Genomic DNA, 22,378 nt, shown 5'->3' on the forward strand with positions numbered 1-22,378 from the left:
CCTCTATTTACCAACCTACTTCCGCATTGATACATGGCGACTTGCATTGGCATGGTTACCCGGCTTTGCACATAGAACGTCTTAAAACCGATTTCAAGACGCTTTACAAGGCATGGAACGAAAGTATTTACCCCCAGCCGCTCCACACATGAGATGCGAAGTAGTCTGTACGAACATGTCCGCGAGGAAAGTGACAAAGTCATTGCCAATGTGGAGACTCGGAAAGGGGATCTACGGGGAGAAGATGCCAGGGAGATTGTAAGCGTTTCTGTATATCCCATCTCACCACACCATGTTGAATACTGTAGATGCAGCCTAGTTACATGCGCTTTGCATGCTCTCTTGACCATCAAGTCATTGAAGTGTCTTTGATGTGCAAGAGAGATTGCCTCTGTGCTTTCATATGCTCTGTCTGTCATTTGCCTTGAAGTACATTCATATGAATACAGCCTCCCTGGATGTGGCAGTGTAGGCTACTGCATTTGTATCAAGCACATTGCCTGGTCTCTATAGGCCTCCGTCAGTGGTGTGTTTCTGATGCAAGTGTGGGTTGCAAGTGTGTGTTTGGCAGCAACTTGAGGTGGTGCTTGAGGAAATCTCACAGCTGGAGGAGCAGAAGAAAGTGATAAGTCACAGAGTTCGGGCTCTTGTGGTCAGTTGATATATTGACAATGATGCCAATAACTGTGCCTCGAAACATTGTTTTCATGTTATGATGAGATATTATTTTGTGGGCTTATTGTGATCAGCATTTTCCTTCTCTTCACAGGATCAGAATAACAAGAAAGCCCTAGCTAATGTACTGTATGTTCTGTCTTGCCTGCTGTGACCTTATGGTATTTTCACTTAACATCAAGGCTGAATAGAAAGAATACCCTTGTGGAGTAAGTAAACCATTATCTTCTTCAGATTCCTGAGTTCAAGGAGGCTACGAAGGACGATCGGGAGATCCGCCACCGGCTGAGCCAGCTTTACCCCTGAGAACACTATGGCTGAGCCCTGAGGCTGCCCAACACCACACACCCCAATGTGGTGAGAATACACACCTTACTAGACCTTTAACTATAGGGAGACATTTTTGAATATCAACATGCAGGACTATGTGAAATAAAATAATGAAAATGGTCATAATAAAACAACAAATTGAAACAGCACTATATACATCATAACAACTGTAGCAGTGATGAATAAATGTCTCCCTACTTTGAAAGCAAATCAGTTTTTTTCCTTCTCTCTCAGGGGTTTATACCAATGGTTGTGCCAGACATGCTGAAGGGGGCTGTATTTGTGAGTATCTGACTCTATCCTTCATTTACACTACAGTATGCACGGCAGACATGCATGCATAACAATATTCAAACTGGAAAAAGAGAGTGAAGCATTCAGAGATGTGTGTACCTAGTTTTGAGCCAGTTTTCACAAGTAACATTTCTCCAAACTGACACGTTCTCTCTTTCTTTTTCTCTTTCCTTCTCTGGCTCTCTCTCAATCTTCCTCACTCATACATACAGGAGGGTTGTGAAATCCAGCCTCATGCCCACAGGTCTCAGGTGTACTCTCTGGACCCCACCTGCTTCCCCGACCTCAACCTGGCTGGCACGGGGGAGATGGGCGTAGCAGGTGAGGCCATGAGTTAGGCTGCGATGGGGAGGTTGTGGGGTAAGGTCACCTGTGTGGGTGGGAATGGACATGCCATGGAAAAACCAGAATGACTAGCAGTGATATACTAGTGTGCAGTTGTCGCTGTATCAACAAAGTTTCCTTTTCTCTTCTAGGTTATTTTATGGACCATGCTGTTAACTGGAAGGACCTTCCTGTCATGTGAGGCACTTTCTGTGTATTAGGTTTGATTTGCTGACAACCCAGTGTAACATACAAGTGTATATGTGTTTTTATTAGAGATGAATGGTCCGATTTTTCCATTGTAGGCCTGTGTGCAGTAGCCCATGTTACAGGGCTGAGACGGACACAGGCAGAGAGACTTGGGGCCTTTACAGAGTACATCACTTCAACAAGCTAACGGGAAACAAAGCCAAATCTTTTAGAATCAACCAAGGACCAAGTCGTCCACCGTATTTGATGCGTGGTGTTAAAGTACCCTTGTGTCCTCATCCTCTGCTTGTGTCTGTCCAGTTGGAGATGTTTGGTGTGACTGCAGATGAGACTGGGGAGGAGAGCTCTCAGATGCCGGAGGAGTTCCTGTCCCTGCAGAAGGAGATCTCCTCCCTGGAGCTCCACTATAGGTCAGTGCTCCTCTCTGGCTCTCTGCATACACTCAATGTTGCTGGATAGATGCATAGCTTATGCTTTGAGTTGCACTGTACAGTGTATTTTGACATTTGTACACACCATAGCCATATATTTACATATACACTACCGTTCAAAAGTTTGGGGTCACTTAGAAATGTCCTTGTTTTTGAAAGAAAAGCATTTTTTTATTTGATTTAAAATGACATCAAATTGATCAGAAATACAGTGTAGACATTGTTAATGTTGTAAATTACCGTTGTAGCTGGAAACGGCAGATTTTTCATGTCCAATTTCAAGAAGGGGATAGTGTGTGTGCCTCGCAGCCCTGCACGGGGATTGGGGTATTTTGAAAAGCCAAAGTACACTCCTTTTGAAATACATCGGACCGAACCAGCCCAATCGCATGCCCCGCCCTGTCCCAAAGCCCAGATGACATCATGCACCAACACACTTACATCAACAGAACAACTGAAGCCTTTCCATCTACAGTTGAAGTCGGAAGTTTACATACACCTTAGCCAAATACATTTAAACTCAGTTTTTCACAGTTCCTGACATTTAATCCTAGTAAAAATGGCCTGTTTTAGGTAAGTTAGGATCACCACTTTATTTTAAGAATGTGAAATGTCAGAATAATAGCAGAGAGAATGAATTTATTTCAGCTTTTATTTCTTTCATCACATTCCCAGTGGGTCAGAAGTTGACATACTCTTAGTATTTGGTAGCATTGCCTTTAAATTGTTTAACTTGGGTCAAACGTTTCAGGTAGCCTTCCACAAGCTTCCCACAATAAGTTGGGTGAATTTTGGCCCATTTCCTCCTGACAGAGCTGGTGTAACTGAGTCAGGTTTGTAGGCCTCCTTGCTCGCACACGCTTTTTCAGTTCTGCCCACAAATGTTCTATAGGATTGAGGTCAGGGCTTTGTGATGGCCACTCCAATACCTTGACTTTGTTGTCCTTAAACTCTTTTGCCACAACTTCGGAAGAATGCTTAGGGTCATTGTCCATTTGGAAGACCCATTTGCGACCAAGCTTTAACTTCCTGACTGATGTCTTGAGATGTTGCTTCAATATAGCCACGATTTTCTTTCCTCATGATGCCATCTATTTTGTGAAGGGCACCAGTCCCTCCTGCAGCAAAGCACACCCACAATATGATGCTGCCACCCCCGTGCTTCATGGTTGGGATGGTGTTCTTCGGCTTGCTAGTGTGAGGATTTATGTTTATGCTCTATAACCCGCTACCATATTACGTAAGATTGATTGTTTGAACAGCAGCTGCTTTGTCTGTGTGTGTGTGTGTGTGTGTGTGTGTGTGTGTCAAGAACTGAGCAACATGGTGTGACTGCTGTGTGTTGCAAAACTGTAGATAACAGCTCAACAGCTGCTTTGTCTTTGTGTGTGTGTGTGACAAGAACTGAGCAACGTGGTGTGACTGCTGTATGTTGCAAAACTATAGGTACAGGGAGGGGAGGCTCATCACGAGGTTTAACTGACGGAGAAATACTGAGTAACACAATGACAAGATAACAGGAACAGAATAGTTGCAGCAACTAGAATGTGATACCAGAACAGTAAGAATCTATACATCGATGGGGGGAGGACTCCAAGAGGCGGGGACCAGCCTGAGCGCCTACGATAGGCTGAGCAAGTCTAAACCACGCTCAGCCTCTACTGTGATAGACGTAGTTCCAACTCTGTTGGCCTATCACAGTATAAGAACAGCTGTATACTTACTTCTAGTTAGTTCTCTGTTAACCCTGCGTGGTGACACATTGAACCCGTATATACGAAAATTGCATTTACCATTTATTGCTTACTTAGTTTTTTTCCAAACTGCTTACACACGTTTTCAAAACTGTCTCCTTTTTTTCAAATCACTGCACACACAAAATGCAAATTGCCTCACATCTCCTTCAAAATGTAACACTGCATTCAAAATGACAAACACATGTCAGAATGAAGCATTTGCATCAAATGGCAAACACTGCTTTCATAATAGTACATTTTTGGATATACCATGTAAACACTGTTGTTCTAAATCTAAAGCTCTTTGGTTTTTCATAGGCGTATATCTACATTTCAAGACAATATTCTACAGTGAAAGTAATCTGCTGAGAGGGGTAACAAGTACACTGTAAACACCAATGCAATGTAGAAACAGAAAATATTTATTAGGCCAAACATTACTGTTGTACTACTACTGTATAGTAGCATAAAACAAAACCATATGTAAAAGTATATTCTTTAGAATACAGTAAAGAACACAATTGTGTGTGTGGGGTCCCGGGGGGGGGGGGGGGGTCACCAGTGCTAAGCTACGCTTCATCTCTTCTCCGGCCTGGGTCTGGCCACAATACTTCGTCCACATCACAAGATAAGTTTTCTCTTGCCAAACATCGAGGGAAGTATCTCCTAGTATGGCGTATCCAACCTTGGACAGAGGCAACCTCTATGTCCCCACATGCGTCCTCCATTGCCTGGAGAAGCGGCATGCGGGCATAGGGTTGGCGATCATACACTTTCCAGTGCCAGGCTGAGAAGAATTCCTCTATGGGATTTAGAAAAGGTGAATATGGGGGTAGGTACAAAACTATACAAAATTGTGGATGGATGGCAAACCAGTTTTGGACCAGAACAGCCCGGTGAAAACTAATATTGGCCCATAAAACCACAAATCTAGCAGGCTCCTGATCTGGATCAGGGACAAGCATTGTGTAAATTGCATCCAAAAAAGTGAGCATATTGTACGGACCAGTGTGGCATTGTGATGGAGGACCCCGTTTTGAGGGATGGCAGCACACAGTTATATTACCCCCACGCTGTCCAGGGACATTGGTAATTGCCCTCTGTCCTATTACATTTCTTCCGCGGCGCCTGGTTTTGGTGAGGTTGAAGCCAACCTCATCCACATAAATAAATTCATGGCGAATTACATGGGCATCCAGCTCCAATACTCTCTGTAAAAGACAAAAGGATATACAGATGAGGAAATGTGGTATGTCTGAAGTACTGGAAGTAGTGTTGCATACATACCTCTACAAAGTCATGTCGCATATTCTTGACTCTGTCAGAGTTTCTCTCAAATGGCACCTTGTAAAGTTGTTTCATCGTCACTCGGTGCCGTTGGAGGATGCGTTGTATTGTCGACAGGCCGACAGCATTGATGTTGTTAAATATGGTGTCATTATTCAAGATATGCTCTCTTATCTCTCAAATCTCAATTACATTGTTGGCCAAAACCATATTTATAATTGCAGTCTCTTGTACATCTGTAAACAAGCGTCCTCGTCCTCCATGATGTCTTTGCCTTTCCACTCTGTACAGAATTTATGATTCTGTACAGATCACATGATCAACAAGTGTTGCCCTAATCTGATCAGAGATGGCTCTCCTTCCTTCTCTTCTTTGTCCTCGTCCTCTTCTTCCTCTTCATGTCCCTGCTACTCCTCTTGCTCTCTGTCCATTGTTGGCATCCATTGTTCAAAACAGGTAATCTGACCATTGACCTATTTATAGGCCTATACTACAGTAAAGCAGTGATTGGTTAGTGATCAGTTAAGCTATTAGTGTTTGCACATGTGAGGAGTGTGTGTGTGACCTGGTGAATAAGTGTAGCATTTTGATTGGTTGTGTTTGGAAAAGGAAAGCAAGTAATTTCCTGTTAGATTTTTGTGTTTTAGGTAGAGAATTGTGCGTAGTGTTTTGAAAAAAATGTTTTATGCAATTGACAACTGAGTCAAAGGCTGATAAATAGCTTATGGTTTTGGATATTTGGTGTGCAGTTTTGCACTTTGAGTGAGAGGTTTCAAAAATCGTGTGACATGAAAAGATTTTGTGTGTAAGCAGTTGGAAAAAACTGTAATAAAAAAGCAGACATAGAATAAAATCCGTAACTTAGTGTTCTACTTGTCCTGATACCAGATTCAATTGATGCAACACTAACACTAGCCTCCCCCTTTTTCCTCCAAACATAACAATGGTCATTATGGCCAAACAGTTCTATTTTCGTTTCATCAGACCAGAGGACATTTCTTTAAAAAGTACGATCTTTGTCCACATGTGCAGCTGCAAACTGTTGTCTGGCTTTTTTTATGGCGGTTTTGGAGCAGTGGCTTCTTCCTTGCTTAGCGGCCTTTCAGGTTATGTTGATATAGGACCTGTTTTACTGTGGATATAGATACTTTTGTACCTGTTTCCTCCAGCATCTTCACAAGGTCCTTTGCTGTTGTTTTGGAATTGATTTGCACTTTTCGCACCAAAGTACGTTCATCTCTAGGAGACAGAACACGTCTCCTTCCTGAGCTGTATGACGGCTGCATGGTGTTTATACTTGCGTACTATTGTTTGTACAGATGAACGTGGTACCTTCAGGCATTTGGAAATTGCTCCCAAGGATGAACCAAACTTGTGTAGGTCTACAATTTTTTATTTTCTGAGGTCTTGGCTGATTTCTTTTGATTTTCCCATGATGTCAAGCAAAGAGGCACTGAGTTTGAAGGTGGGCCTTGAAATACATCCACGGGTACACCTCCAATTGACTCAGGCTAATTGACATCATTCATCAGAAGCTTCTAAAGCCATGACATAATTTTCTGGAATTTTCCAAGCTGTTTAAAGGCACAGTCAACTTAGTGTATGTAAACTTCTGACCCACTGGAATTGTGATATAGTGAATGATAAGTGAAATAATCTGTTTGTAAACAATTGTTGGAAAAATGACTTGTGTCATGTACAAAGTAGATGTCCTAACCAACTTGCCAAAACTATAGTTTGTTAACAAGACATTTGTGGAGTGGTTTGAAAAACGAGTTTTAATAACTCCAACCTAAGTGTATGTAAACTTCCGACTTCAACTGTACATCAACTGTACTGAAACCTTTGCATCTACAAGTTGACTTATTCTGTGTAGCTCTGCCTCTGCCATGTAAATATATTAACGTCATACTGTTTGTGAATGTGTGTCACGATGACACTATCATAAACTGTCCTGTTTTGGTCCGCAAAAGATTAAAACAGCATTAAATTAAAAGGTCATAATGTTTTCTCACCACTCATGTTGATCATTAAAGAATTCCAGATCTGCAACCACACAGTGGGCTACCTTCAGAGAACACAACTCCGCTCTAACAAATCTAGACTCTTATTATATACTCAGAAACAGCATATTACGGCAAATAAGTATTTCAGTGGTGGTTTTATTCATTGGGCCCCTGTTTATGCCCCACATAGGTGCAGTGCTGAGCCTGTGGCTGAACAGATTGCTCTATCAGGGGCTAATCATTCAGGAGTGAGATCACAGGGTCCTTCACACCCACTGCCTCGAATTACTAGCACACTGGGATTACTGGGTGAAGAGGCTCCAAACAGAGTTGTAATGACTGTGTTCCTATCCTTAATGCTGGGAAATGGATTAGAATAGAATTGGTAATGAAGCCCAGATGTATAACGTGCCCCTCCAATAGCCAGAAAACACCGGCAAAGATGTGGACAAAATGCTGTGCCCATTAGACTGGGCATTACTTGTCATCAACTCTAAATGTGTAATTAATTGTGCTAGACACTCCTATAATAACACATCATGGAAATGTACACTACTTGTCAAATGACATGTTTTTAATCTCCGTTCCCCCTCTTTACATAAAGCATGCATGCCTACAGCATAGCGGGTTATGTGTTTTAATACAAACCTGCTGCTGAGGCATGAGATTGAACAGCAGGGAGTTGGCGTTACCTCCGGTCAGATGTGGTCAACTCAGCTTGGAGCGAGCAAGCCTCTCGTTATCACCGCGTTAGTTGTTAAGCGTTGACGGGGCATCACTCTCCCGACCTGTCCTCCTGCATTTACCTGGCCCTTTGAGCCAAGCCTACGCGCCTATCAGCTCTTTAGCGGGTCCTTGCTCCCTCGACTTGAGAATAAGGTCGCGGTATTATTCTTTCAAGGTTATTTCCTTCTCTTTAAGGCCTTTATATTCAGAGCCTATGGGAGTTTTTATTTTCACGGCGTTGTTTTGGACCTTAAGTGGAGGTAAGGAAAATCAGGGTTTCATTTGTGAGGCTGCTGATCAATCAATGTATGAGCGTATCCAGTGTTAGATAACGCTTACGTTAGCCGAATCCATAGCCTGCCTGTTCCAACAGCCTTTTTAGTTATAGCTTTGCTTGGGACATTAGCCAGAACGTGTGATTGTGGGCTATTGATTGCAGTTAAGCGGAATGTTTATGTTATTTAGAGGATGTTTCCATTTTTTTATAATATAGCTTATCAATAAAACGGAGGGGATAATGGATTGTGCGACAATTAAACCAAGAGGAGAAAAGTACAAAAAGGTCAATTGGTAGAATATATCTTAGCTTTTAAGATTTAGGATCAAAATAGACTTGTTACATCATTTGTTTAGAGCGCACCTTATCCAGTCCGTCACAAAATCTGTCCGTTAGCTATACATTTTCCCCGGGCATTGTGACTACATATTGATTGTTATTGAATACATGTATATTGGAAATAGCCTTATGTAAGAATTACATAATAAATTAAGGGTATTTCTACATCAGCCAACCTCAAATTAAATTATGTTGTCGTGCAAGACGCGATGAAAGCAGGGCACGTACGCTCCTGTAACTGTTAAACCTATTAATAATGCGCGCGGTGTTACAACCATGTACTGTTTGAATATACAAACATTGACCCCATCACCATAGTTTGATGTGACCAGTTTTGCATCGGTGTCGGGGCCTTTCAGGGAGTGTTTTGGGAGTAAAGATGTAATGTTGTGAGAAGGAGGAGGGGGGGGGGGGGGGGGGGGCTCTGTACATGTATTATATAACAGTGTTGTATAAAAATATAACTGAGCTTAAGGGTAATGGTCTGTGTATAGTGAAATGTTTAGAGGCGTTACAATCACCAATGTGCATGTGAACATACAGACAGACCCCAGTCTCCTTGCCAATTGCCTTGTGAATAAAGAGGGTGAAGGGAGGTCTGCCAAGCCAATCACCATGGGATTGCAGCTTTATAGGACCTGTGTCCCAGTTTAGGAGGAAGCATAACACGCGCTCTCTCCCACGCAACCTGCAGCCCCTGTTGTTCGCACGTACCTTTGAATTAAGGCCTACCATTGACCTCCATTCTCAATAACCTTAATGAGATATGTCAGGGGATATGACTCAGAGTCGTTTAGCACTTGTGTAAAATTCATTGGATGCCATGTGAGGCTGTTAACTAATAACATGGACATTTCCACTTCCTTGTTGAGGGAGGATTATAAGATCCTGTCCTGTTAGCTGCTTGGCATGTGACTGTCTTGGCCTTAAAAATAGACCCTGCTACTTTTAGGCCGAACAATTCAATTACTTTCCTTTTATTTCCTGGCAGTGTTCAATCACCTCACTATGTGTGTGTTTTTTATTTGATTTATTAGGATTCCCATTAGCAGACGCCAATGGCGACAGTTAATCATACTGGGGTCCGACACTTAACGAAAAAGACATCACAGACTTATACTTTTTACATACATTTAAAAACATGAGCATGTAGTGTGTGTGTGCATCTATTAGTTACACGTACATGTCAGTACATACACACAACAAGTAGGTCACATGGGGGAGAGGCGTTGTGCCGGGAGGTGTTGCTTTAATTGTTTGTTGAAAGCAGGTTTGCTGTCCATTTGCGCTATATGAGATGGAAGGGAGCTCCATGCACTCATGGCTCTGTATAATACAAATCTAATCAAATCAAATGTTTTTTTTTGTCACATGCGCCGAATACAACAGGTAGACCTTACCGTGAAATGCTTACTTACAAGCCCTTAACCAACAATGCAGTTAAGAAAAATTATTTACTCAATAAACTAAAATAAAAAAATAAGAGACAATAAAATAACTATAATGAGGCTATATACAATGGGTATCGGTACCAAGTCAATGTGCGGGTGTACAGGTTAGTTGAGGTAATATGTACATGTAGGTATGGGTAAAGTGACTATGCATAGATAACTGTTTTCTTGAATTTGTTTTGGACCTGGGGACAGTGAAAAGACCCCTGGTGGCATGTCTGGTGGAGTAAGTGTGTGTGTCAGTGCTGTGTGTAAGTTGACTATGCAAACTATTTGGAATTTCCAACAGATGAATGTTTCTTATAAAAAAAACAAGAAGTGATGCAGTCGGTCTTTCCTCAACTCTTAGACAAGCGAGACTGGCATGCATAGTATTAATATTAGCCCTCTGATTACAATGAAGATCAAGAAGTGCCGCTCTGTTCTGGACCAGCTTAACTAGGTTTTTCTTTGCAGCACTCGACCATATGACTGGACAATAATCAAGATAAGATAAAACTAGAGCCTGCAGGACTTGCTTTGTGAGTGTGGTGTCAAAAAAGCAGCACATTTCTTTATTATGGACAGATCTCTCCTCATCTTTACAACCATTTAAACTATATGTTTTTACCATGATCATTTACAATCTAAGGTAATGCCAAGTGATGTAGTCTCCTCAACTTGTTCAAAAGCCACACCATTTATTACCAGATTCAGCTGAGGTCTTGTAATGGGTGTGTGTTGGTGGGAGGGAAGTCAGGGGCAGGAGAACGAACTTGGTATAAACGGAGTCGTTTAATAAGTGCTCACAAAACTCTGAAAACCAAAATATACAAAATAATAAAAGTGGGTACAAAACCCGTCACACACCAGAACATAACTTGCACATAACATACAATCAAACAATCTCCTACAATGACATGAGGGGAAACAGAGGGTTATATACACAACATGTAATTGATGGGATTGGAACCAGGTGTGAAGGAAGACCAGACAAAACCAATGGAAAATGAAAATGGATCAGCGATGGCTAGAAGGTCGGTGAAGTCGACCGCCGAACACCGCCCGAACAAGGGGAGGGACCGACTTCGGCGGAAGTCGTGACGTCTAGAATTTAGGGAATGATTTGTACAAAATACAATGCTCTTTGTTTGAGAGATGTTCAGGACCAATTTATTACGGGCCACCAGGGGTCAGAGAAGATTACAATTTCTTACGGTACGGGACACCCACGTGCGCGCATGCATTTTTTTTATACTACAAAAATTACAGGGCAGCCTACTCTGCTGACACTGACAAACAGATCAATGAAAACGATGTTGTCTGATCCATATAATCGCCCTCCAAAAAGGGGAGACACAAATACAATATAACGTTCATCTAACCTGGAGGAGGAAATTCTTCTCTAAAAACAAACAAAACTAAAACACAGATTGGAGTCTATTCATTCTCATCTCTTTACAGCGGTAGCCATTTGCTTTCCAAACAGGTTTTCCGTGATTATATTTTTCAATATTGCGATATGCCTGGCTGGGCCTCTCTGCTTTTCACTGATAGTCGCAACTCAACAATCATCTATTTGATATTTGCAGGGCGCACTGCCCATATTGCAGGACCTTCGGACTGTGGGCTATGTGATTTAAAACAATCCACAGCTGTCTTTTAAAGAAGCGAATGATCCTCTTTGGCCAAATTATGTTTTCTGGTGTAGTAGCCTATTTTGAATGATTTTGATTTAATTCTGCATTGCTGATAAGGATATATAATTTTGGCTATCTAATTCAATTTACTTTAGGGGAAGCTTCCCCTAGCCTTATGGACGCATTGCCTATGCATTTTAATGTGGCATAAAATCGACCAGTCATGATATTTAACAAAGGCACACCCATCACTTAACAAAGGCACTCCTGTAGGCTACCCACGCACATTCAGAATCCAAACCCCAACAGTGCACTGTGCACCTGCAATTTGATGAATGGAAAGAGACTGTTACAAAACACCTATATATAGTGTAATGAAATTCTGTGATTGTCCTTAGGCCTACACTTGTAGCCTGAATTGATGCATCCACTGTTGTCCACATGCATCTCGGTCTCGGCCACTCATCTCCGCCTTGAAAAATGTGTGTTCTCCTTAAACCCCAACACAATTTGGAGCGAATGCCACCCGGTTTCCAGTCAATTCACAAAGTTTCTCATGCGGCTGACATGTAGTAATGTTAAATAATGGTGTAATAGCCTATCTTTTTGGGGGGCATGTTGTATTAATTGTGATAGGCTCACGTTTTACCAGTAGGCATACCCCCACTACCGTACCGGTCCGTACCGCCTTACTTTTACCCCTGCTGGCCACCCATTCCAAATCTGACTTCAAGCCTCTGTTAGTGGTTTCAGTGACTTCATTAGCTGTGGTTGCTGACATGTATATGGTTGAATCATCAGCCTACATGGACACACATGCTTTTTTAAATACCAGTGGCAGGTCATTGGTCAAAATAGAAAAGAGTTGAGGGCCTACAGTGCTGCCCTGCAGTACACCACACTTTACATGTTTGACATTGGAGAAGTGTCCATTAAAGAAAACCCTTTGAGTTCTATTATATAGATAGCTCTGAATCCACAGTATGGCAGAGGTGGAAAAGCCATAACACATACATTTTTTCAACAACAGATTATCGTCAATAATACACTATATATACAAAAGTATGTGGACACCCCTTCAAATTAGTGGATTCGGCTATTTCAGCCACGCCTGTTGCTGACAGGTGTTTAAAATCGAGCCCACAGCCATGCAATCTCCATAGACAGATATTTTCAGTAGAATGGCCTTACTGAAGAGGTCAGTGATGTTCGATCTGGCGCCGTCATAGGATGCCACCTTTCCAACAATTAAATTAGTCAGATTTATGCCCTGCTAGAGCTACCCCGGTCACCTGTAAGTGCTGTTATTGTGAAGTGGGAATTTCTAGGAGCCACAATGGCTCAGGCGTGAAGTGGTAAGCCACACAAGCTCACAGAATGGGACTACAGAGTGCTGAAGAGCGCAGCCCGTAAAAATTGTCTGTCCTCGATTGCAACACTCACTACTGAGTTCCAAAGTGCCCCAATGCATAGAGTTTGGTGGAGGAGGAATAATGGAATATTTCATGGTTCAAGCTAGGCCCCTTAGTTCCAGTGAAGGGAAATCTTAACACTACAGCATACAATGACATTCTAGACGATTCTGCAATTCCAACTTTGTGGCAACAGTTTTGGGAAAGCCCTTTCCTGTTTCAGCATGACAATGCCCCTGTGTACAAAGCAAGGTCCATACAGAAATGCTTTGTCGAGATCGGTGTGGAATAACTTGGTTGGCCTGCACAGAGCCCTGATCTCAACGCCATCGAACAACTTTGGGATGAATTGGAACACCGACTGCGAGCCAGGTCTAATTGTGGCTGAATGGAAGCAAGTGCTCGCAGCAATGTTCCAACATCTAGTGGAAAGCCTTCCCAGAAGAGTGGAGTCAGTTATAGCAACAAAGGGGGTACCAACTCCATATTAATGCCCATGATTTTGTAATGAGCTGTTCGGCGAGAAGGTGTCCACATACTCAAAGGCTTCACTGAAATCTAACATTACGCCTCCCACAAGCTTGGTATTATCAGTTTCTTTCAACCAATCATCAGTCATTTGTGTTAGTGCAGTACATGTTTGGTGCCCTTTCTAAGAATTCTGAAAGTCTGTTGTTAATTTCTTTACAGAGAAATAGCATTCTTTTTGGCCAAACACAATTTCTTCCAACAGTTTGCTAAGAGCTGGCAGCATAACCTGGTCTCAGAGCATTTCATATTATTCTGTATGTAAATCAGTGACACTCCATTTAGTTTGATAAGTTACAATCGTATGCTATGTATTCATTTGTGTATGTCCATCTCCCATTTCGTATGATATGTTATGAATTACAATTTGTATTATATGTTATGATTTCGCAAAACGTACAATATGTTATGAATGATCAAAACTTACAATATGTTATGACTTTGCAAAACATATGATATGTTACGAATTCTAGCTAGGTGGCTAACGTTATCTAGCTGGCTAATGTTTGCTAGGTTAGGGTTCAGGTTAGGGTTAAGTTTAAGTTTAAGAGTTAGGTTAAAGGGTAAGGGTTAGGAAAAGTGTTAGCTAAAAGGGTTAAGATTAGGGGAAGGGTTAGCTAAAATGCTAAGTAGTTGCAAAGTAGCTAAAAAGTAGTAGAGTATTTGCTAATTAGCTAAATTGCTAAAGTTGTAGATGATGAGATTTGAACTCAAAACCAACCACCCTACTTAAGTAATTATCTGTTTTATGTAACGTTTTATGTCACATATTATACTAATCTGAGTGTCCCAGATTTACGTTTACTATGTTACGTCTAGTCTAAGAGACCAGGCCGGGCAGCAAGCTGATAGGTCTAGTGTTTGAACCAGTAAAGGCCGCTTTACCACTCTTGGGTAATGGAATGAATTTGGCATCCCTCCAGGCCTGAGGACAAACACTTTCCTCAAGGCTCAGATTAAAGATATGACAGATAGGAGCGGCTATAGAGTCAGCTACCATCTTTAGTAGCTTTCCATCTATATAAGTGTTCAATGCCAGGAGGGTTGTCATTATTGAATCATAACAATAATTTTTCCTCCTCTCCCACATTGACAAAATACAAAATCCTCTCCCACATTGACAAAATACAAAATCCTCTCCCAAAATACAAAATCCTCTCCCACATTGACAAAATACAAACTTGCAATGATTTTATTTCATTATTTGTATTTTTATGAATGAATACGATGGCTCACAGTTCGCTGTAAGCATTTCCTGCATAAGTTGGCCCACTTTGCCAATTAACTAATCATTCAAATATTATAATTGGCAACATCAAATGGTTTCAGCCAGATGGATGTGAAGCCAGACTTATTAGCCACTCCTTTTGCCCCAACTCTTTCAACCATACAGTTTTTCAATTCCTCGTCAATCCATGGAGCCTTAACAGTTCTAACAGTCAGTTTCTTAACAGGTTCATCAGTAATTGGAAGGAGCAATTTCATAAATTCATCAAGTGCATCACCTGGATGCTCCTTATTTATCACATCAGACCAACAAATATGTTTAACATCATCCACATAAGAGTCACAGCAAAATAATTTGTGTGATCTCATAAACAATATTTTAGGCCCAGCTTTTGGAACTTTGGCTTTCCTGGATATAGCCACTATACTGTGATCATTGCATCCAATGGGTACAGATACAGCTTTAGAACAAAGTTCTACAGTATTAGTAAAAATGTGATCGATACATGTGGATGATCTTGTTCATGTAGTGTTTGTAAACACCCTGGTAGGTTGATTAATAACCTGAACCAGATTACGCGCACTGGTTACAGTGAGAAGCTTCCTCTTGAGAGGACAGATTAATGAAAACCAGTCAATATTCAGGTCCCCAAGAAAGTAGACCTCTCTGTTTACATCACATACACTATCAAGCATTTCACACACATTATTTAGATACTGACTGTTAGCACATGGTGGCCTATAGCAACACCCCAAAATAATAAGCTTTAGATGAAGGTGAACCTGTAACCACAACACTTAAATAACATTTGACATGAGATATTCTCTAAGCATTGCAGGGATATGGATCTGAATATATATATACAGCAACACCTCCCCCATAAGCATTCCTGTCTCTTCTATAGATGTTATATCTTTATCTTGCTACTGCTGTTTCATCAAAGGAATTATTTTATTGAGTCTCAGAAATGGCTAATGTATGATGTTATCTGATGTTAGCAAGTTATTGATTTCATGAAACTTATTTATTTTTAATGATACATTTTTTGGATCTTTTTACCCCATTTTCTCCCCAACTGGTAGTTATAGTCTTGTCCTATCGCTGCAACTCCCGTATTGACACGGGAGAGGCGAAGGTTGAGAGCCATGCGTCCCCCGAAACACAACCCTGCCAAGCCGCACTGCTTCTTGACACACTGCTCACTTAACACGGAAGCCAGCCACACCAATGTGTCGGAGGAAACACCGTACAACTGGCGACCGTGTCAGTGGGCATGCGCACGGCCCGCCACAGGAGTCGCTAGAGCGCGATGAGACAAGGACATCCCTGCCGGCCAAACCCTCCCCTAACCCAGACAACGCTGGTCCAATTGTGCGCCGCCTCATGGGTTTCTCAGTCGCGGCTAGCTGAGACACAGAATTGAACCTGGATCTGCAGTGACGCCTCAAGCACTGCGATGCAGTGCCTTAGACCGCTGCGCCTCTTGGGAGGCCTCATGAACCTTATTTCTAAGTCTACATATGTTATCAGAGATAGACACAATGTGTAAAAGAGCAAACAAAGCAAGAGAAAAAAAAACTAAAATTCAGCAGACACAATATACAATTATTTGGAAAGACTACATTTGTATCTCCCTCTCTACTTTCTCTCTACTCTCACTCTCTCTCTCTCTCTCTCTCTAGTGGGATGCCTGCCTCTATCCTCCTCTCTACAGGTTGGAAAGGTCAGAGACAAAGCGTTTGTGTTATCTCTATGATGTTTATTTTGAGTGTATTATAACACTGCTAACATATTGTGTGTAATTGATATTGACACGGTAACTGATAATTGTCTCTGTGTGTGCGTGTGTGTGCGTGTGTGTGTGTGTGTGTGTGTGTGTGTGTGTGTGTGTGTGTGTGTGTGTGTGTGTGTGTGTGTGTGTGTGTGTGTGTGTGTGTGTGCGCGCTCATGCCCTCAGGTTGCTGACTGTATTCAGGACTCCCTGAATAGTAATGGCGGTGTGCCACATCCTGGCTGTGACAAACTGAAAACTGGTGACAACTCCTATCTATTTCTCTTATCTGACATAACCTCCTTCAGCTGCACATATGCACTAGACCACACAGTGCACTTATTCAACTATATTCACTATAATTGTAATGTGTCAAAATTGAGATTTAGTTTATCATGGCAATGGAATCATGACACTGATTACTGTACGTGAGGAATACCCTTTATTTCATCTTGCTACATTGCTATAATGTGGTTCAATATTTAATCAATTTAATCAATCTTCCATTACAAATAGTCATGGCAACACCTGTCACTGAGGCGGACAGGTATGATTATGTCTAGTCTGATAAGATGGACATGGTCAGTGTTGAGCAACGAGTGTTGTGTTCTGTTGTGCAGATGATGCTGTCCACAGGCACCAGGGTCTCCTGAGGGAGCTGCAGGAGCTGGCCCAGGAGGGTAAGTCTGACTACAGTTATTAGCTAATACTTTACTACTGAAGTACCCAGGGACAGACTGGGATCAGAAATTAGTCTGAGTATTTCGAACACACCTGTCAATTTTTTTCTTTGAATTTTAATTTGGCGCAAAACCCCCAAATTAGAAAGGCCCATTGGGCTTCAAATGGACCAGCCCATTTCTGGAAGTAGCCCTGCCAATGGTGTCATCATCACAGTAATATGGGATATCATAACATAGTCTAAACACAAACAGTCTAATTGTTGCAATAACTTTGCTATGCTATGTTGGTTTCAGAGTCAGGTAATTATACATGGAAATCAAGATAAAAAATCTTCCTAAACATGTTTTGTTGAACTTGCTGTAATATGCTTTAAATTGTACAGCAACTAACCACCTCAATTTATTTTATTCTTACAGAGAGGGAAAGAGAGAGAGACTATGGGAGGGAGAAAAAGCGAAATGAGGAGAACCAGGCTGAGGGAGAGAGGGACAGAGAGAGGAGGGAGGAGGAGGAGCAGAATGATGACCAGAAGGACACTGAGAAAGAAGAACTGAGAGAGAAAGAGATGAAGGCAGAAGGGGTAGAGGAGGAGAAGGTGGAGATGAAGGACAGAACGAATGAGGAGATGAGAGAAGAGCCCAGACTGGAGGAGAAAAGGGGGGATGAGGAAGAGAACGCGAAGGAGCTGGAGGAGCTCTTCTCAAAGGAGCTAAGGAAGATAGGAGAGGAGGAAAAAGAGGACAGGGAGCTTGAGGAGCTGCTCAAGGAGCTGAAGAAGAAAAGGTATGAGTCGGTGAAGGAGAAAGAGCTCCATAGTGGGTCAGAAGCAGAGGAGGAGAGGAACAAGGATGAGGGGGAGGAGCAGAAAAAGGGAGAGAAAGAGCAGCTAGATATTCTTGAGATTGAAGAGAGGAAACGCAGCAAGGAGAGGAACAACAACGAGGTGGAGCTGCTGGTGGAGAAAGAGAAGGTGGAACGGGAGCTCAAGGAGCTGCTGGAGGAACAGGACAGCAAGAAGAACGTGGAGAAGGAGAAAGAGAGGGAGGAAAAACAGGAGGAACTAGCGGAGCTCCTCAAAAAGATGAAACGTGTGCAGGAGGAGGAGGAGAGAAAAGAGGAGGAGAAGAGAGAAACTGCCGGGGATGAGGCGAAAGTGGACAATGAGCGCGAGAAGGAGGGAGAGATTCGCAAGGAATTGGAGAAGGTGAAAGCGGGAGAGAGTGAGGAGGTTAAGGATCCTCCGCAGAAGAGAGTGATGGAGAAAGCAAGTGATGAGTCGACACGTCAGTTTGAAAAGGAGAGGAACAGGGACGATGACGATGATGAAGAAGCAGATGAGGCAGATGAGGTTGAAAACAATGAGGATTGGGAAGAGGAGGATGAGGATAAAAAGGAGGATGTTGAGCAGGATGAAGGAGAAGTAAGTGGGCGAGAGTCAACAGGATTTAGCACGGCTGAGCTTGTAAAGCTGATACTGTAATTGCTAATTGACTATGTCTCTCTCTCTGTGTGTTTGTGTGTGTGTGTGTGTGTGTGTGTGTGTGTGTGTGTGTGTGTGTGTGTGTGTGTGTGTGTGTGTGTGTGTGTGTGTGTGTGTGTGTGTGTGTGTGCGCGTGCGCACCTAACACACTTTCTGATCTGTTCTGTGTGCCTACAGGAGCTTCTGGAGATTGAGGCAGAGCTGCGAAAAGTGGCTGCAGAGCTTCGGGAGCTTCACAGGGGTCGTTAAGTTCTAAATTACACACACACACACACAACACAAGACAGACAGATAACGACCCAGTGCAGCACTCTCTCTCATGCTATCACACACAGAAACACACACAACTAACATACTTAGTAACATAGTATAATCATAATGCTTTTGATGGGATGTAGTTGCAGTAGTTGCATTTGAGTAAAAACAAACAAGTACACTTCTCCCCATCCCTGCATTCAAAGATTACAAGCTCTTTAGATGTGTCTTTCTGTGTGCTGCCATTATCAAAGATTGTTTAGTAGGCAAGATGTACAACCTTGCACATGTAAAGCTTTCGTTAGTCTACATCTCATGAGACAAGGTCGTTAAGTGGGAAGACATCTCCTTTACGGTATGTCTCGTGTATATATTTTGTGCAATAATTAAAAATCTATGTGTGAGATTTGTTATGGTCATTAAGACTGTTAATGTAAGCAATTAACTTACACTGTTATTACACTGTTATTACTGTTATTACAATTAACTTACACTGTTATTTATAATATTGACATATTGATTTCTGTGATTGATTTCCATGTGTATATGAACAAAATGTGAGGATTGTGCTATCTGGCTAATGCACTGTTAATATCAGACTGTTAATTAAGAACTGGGGTGACACTCAGGGACAATCTCCATTGCATACTTCTCGTGTATTCTCTCCTCACCTCCTTCTCAAAACCCATTGGAGGAGAAGGTCAGAGAGGAGAGCGTCTGTCTTTCTCATCCAATGGGTTTTGAGAAGGAGATGAGGACGTGAGGAAGAGATGGCGTGTGACCACGGAAACCTCTTTAGTATTGATGTACAGTGTGTCATAACATAATGTTCTATAATAAGAAGAGCATGATTGTTCCTGAAGTTTATTTTAAAAAATGTTGCAGTTCGGGTCACCAAGGTGGTCAAGAGTCATAGAAATAGAATGAATGGAAATGTCCGTTCTAGTAATTATATTTCTATGGCCAGGGTGGCACCCCAGCTCTTCTCCTAACTTTGCACTCCTATCTTAACCAGCCAAGGAAGTCTAGCGAGGGGAGTGACATCACTAAGACATCTCTGGTATGTGGTTCTAATAAACAATGACAGTTCTAAAACTTTTTTTTAAGTTGGCAAGATATTGATGTTCACCGTCATCCTTTTTCATAGTTTGGGATCTCCACTGTTACGCAGCCATGTTTGAATAAGAAATATTAGGAAACAGTGCCCCCACATGTTACATCAATATAAGTTGCATGGTTAATAACATGTGGAGGAATAACAATAACTGCAATACAAGAAGAAGAAGAGGAATATTAAGACAACTTATTCAAACCAATAAAGTTATAAAAATGTACATATTAAAGCTAAATATATGATGATGATTCTCTGTAAATGTACTTTATTATGTAATTAAAATGCATCATGAATTGACTTTTAAATGTAAACACTACTTTTTTATCGAACATTGATTTACAATTATAAACTGGGTGGTTCGGGCCCTGAATGCTGATTGGCTGACAGCCGTGGTATATCAGATCGTATGCCACAGGTATGACAAAACGTTTATTTTTACTGCTCAAATTACGTTGGTAACCAGTTTATAATAGCAATAAGGCACCTTGGAGGGTTGTGGTGTATGGCCAATATACTACGGGCTGTATCCAGGCACTTTGGGTTGCGTCGTGCATAAGAACAGCCCTTAGCCGTTGTATAATGGCCATATACCACACCCCCTCGGGCCTTATTGCTTAATTATGTAACACTGGTAACTGTTGGGACGCATATAAAACTAATATAAAACACATCAACACCATGTAAGGAATCAAACAGGCTACTCACTACATGTTGTGAGATTTACTCAAGAATGTATACCATTTCAACATTTAGAAGTATATTTACCAAATGTATTTCATCAGAAAAGGGTTGTGGGATGTAAAGGACCAATTAGTGGAGGTCAACATTTGTAATTGTACTGGCCCAATCAGAGTCCTGCATCTGTGCCTGCTGTGTCTTAAATGCTAAATGTCAATCAATAAAATCACAGTGTATGATATTTTTCAATCATTGTTACTTCTATAAGAGTAGTGGTTGGTTGTCTTCATTGACTGATCACAGTCTTTTATCTATTCATACAAAATTCTGACACCTACAGTGCCAGTCAAAAGTTTAGACACACCTACTCATTCAAGGGTTTTTCTTTATTCTTACTATTTTCTACATTGTATAATAATAGTGAAAACATCAAAACTATGAAATAACACATATGGAATCATGTAGTAACCAAAAAAGTGTTATATTTTAGATTCTTCAAAGTAGCCACCCTTTGCCTTGATGACAGCTTTGCACACTCTTGGCATTCTCTCAACCAGCTTCACCTGGAATGCTTTTCCAACAGTCTTGAAGGAGTTCTCACATATGCTGAGCACTTGGCTGCTTTTCCTTCACTCATCCCAAACCATCTCAAATGGGTTAAGGTTGAATGATTGTGGAGGCCAGGTCATCTGGTGCAGCACTCCATCACTCTCCTTCTTGGTCAAATAGCCCTTACACAGCCTGGAGGTGTGTGCTGGGTTATTGTCCTGTTGAAAAACTAATTATAGTCCCACTAAGTGAAAACCAGATGTGGTGGTGTATCGCTGCAGAATGGTGTGGTAGTCATGCCGGTTAAGTGTGCCTTGAATTCTAAATAAATCACTGACAGTGTCACCAGCAAAGCACCATCACACCTCCTCCTCCATGCTTCACGGCGGGAACCACACATGCGGAGATAATCCGTTCACCTACTCTGCGTCTCACAAAGACAGCGTTGGAACCAAAAATCTCAAATTTGGACTCATCAGACCAACAGACAGATTTACAGCAGTCTTATGTCCATTGCTTGTGTTTCTTGGCCCAAGCAAGTCTCTTCTTCTTATTGGTGTCCTTTAGTAGTGGTTTCTTTGCAGCAATTCGACCATGAAGGCCTGATTCACGCAGTCTTCTCTGAACAGTTGATGTTGAGATGTGTCTGTTACTTGAACTCTGTGAAGAATTTATTTGGGCTGCAATTTCTGAGGCTGGTAACTCTAATGAACTTATCCTCTGCAGCAGAGGTTACTCTGGGTCTTACTTTTCTGTGGCGGTCCTGGTGAGAGCCAGTCTCATCATAGCGCTTGATGCTTACTGCGACTGCACTTGAAGAAACTTTCAAAGTTCTTGAAATGTTCCACATTGACTGACCTTCATGTCTTAAAGTAATGATGGACTGTCGTTTTCTCTTTGCTTATTTGTGCTGTTCTTGCCATAATATGGACTTGGTCTTTTACCAAATAGGGGTATCTTCTGTATACCACCCC

The 22,378-nt window shown here is 41.8% G+C and overlaps 1 protein-coding gene across 3 annotated transcripts; it reads left to right on the forward strand.

The window, feature by feature from the left end:
- The first annotated feature begins 22 nt into the window (after positions 1–22).
- On the forward strand, positions 23–21,096 carry LOC109904793 (cilia- and flagella-associated protein 251-like). 3 transcript variants are annotated; one of them, XM_031790605.1, is made up of 11 exons: positions 23–258; positions 910–1,032; positions 1,240–1,287; positions 1,512–1,620; positions 1,776–1,821; positions 1,929–2,243; positions 16,556–16,596; positions 16,831–16,906; positions 17,265–17,324; positions 17,745–18,748; positions 18,986–21,096. In XM_031790605.1, exons 6-11 carry the CDS (start codon positions 2,159–2,161, stop codon positions 19,055–19,057), a joined length of 1,338 nt encoding a protein of 445 aa, XP_031646465.1. In that variant the 5' UTR covers positions 23–258; positions 910–1,032; positions 1,240–1,287; positions 1,512–1,620; positions 1,776–1,821; positions 1,929–2,158; the 3' UTR covers positions 19,058–21,096. The 3 variants fall into 3 exon arrangements, with proteins under 3 accessions (XP_031646465.1, XP_031646464.1, XP_031646466.1); XM_031790604.1 differs by having other exon boundaries at positions 2,134–2,243; XM_031790606.1 differs by lacking the exons at positions 23–258; positions 910–1,032; positions 1,240–1,287; ... (1 more) ...; positions 1,776–1,821; positions 1,929–2,243 and adding an exon at positions 7,890–8,279.
- Positions 21,097–22,378: the final 1,282 nt, after the last annotated feature.

Source organism: Oncorhynchus kisutch, linkage group LG15 (genome assembly GCF_002021735.2).
Source record: "Oncorhynchus kisutch isolate 150728-3 linkage group LG15, Okis_V2, whole genome shotgun sequence".
Classification (NCBI taxonomy): domain Eukaryota; kingdom Metazoa; phylum Chordata; class Actinopteri; order Salmoniformes; family Salmonidae; genus Oncorhynchus; species Oncorhynchus kisutch.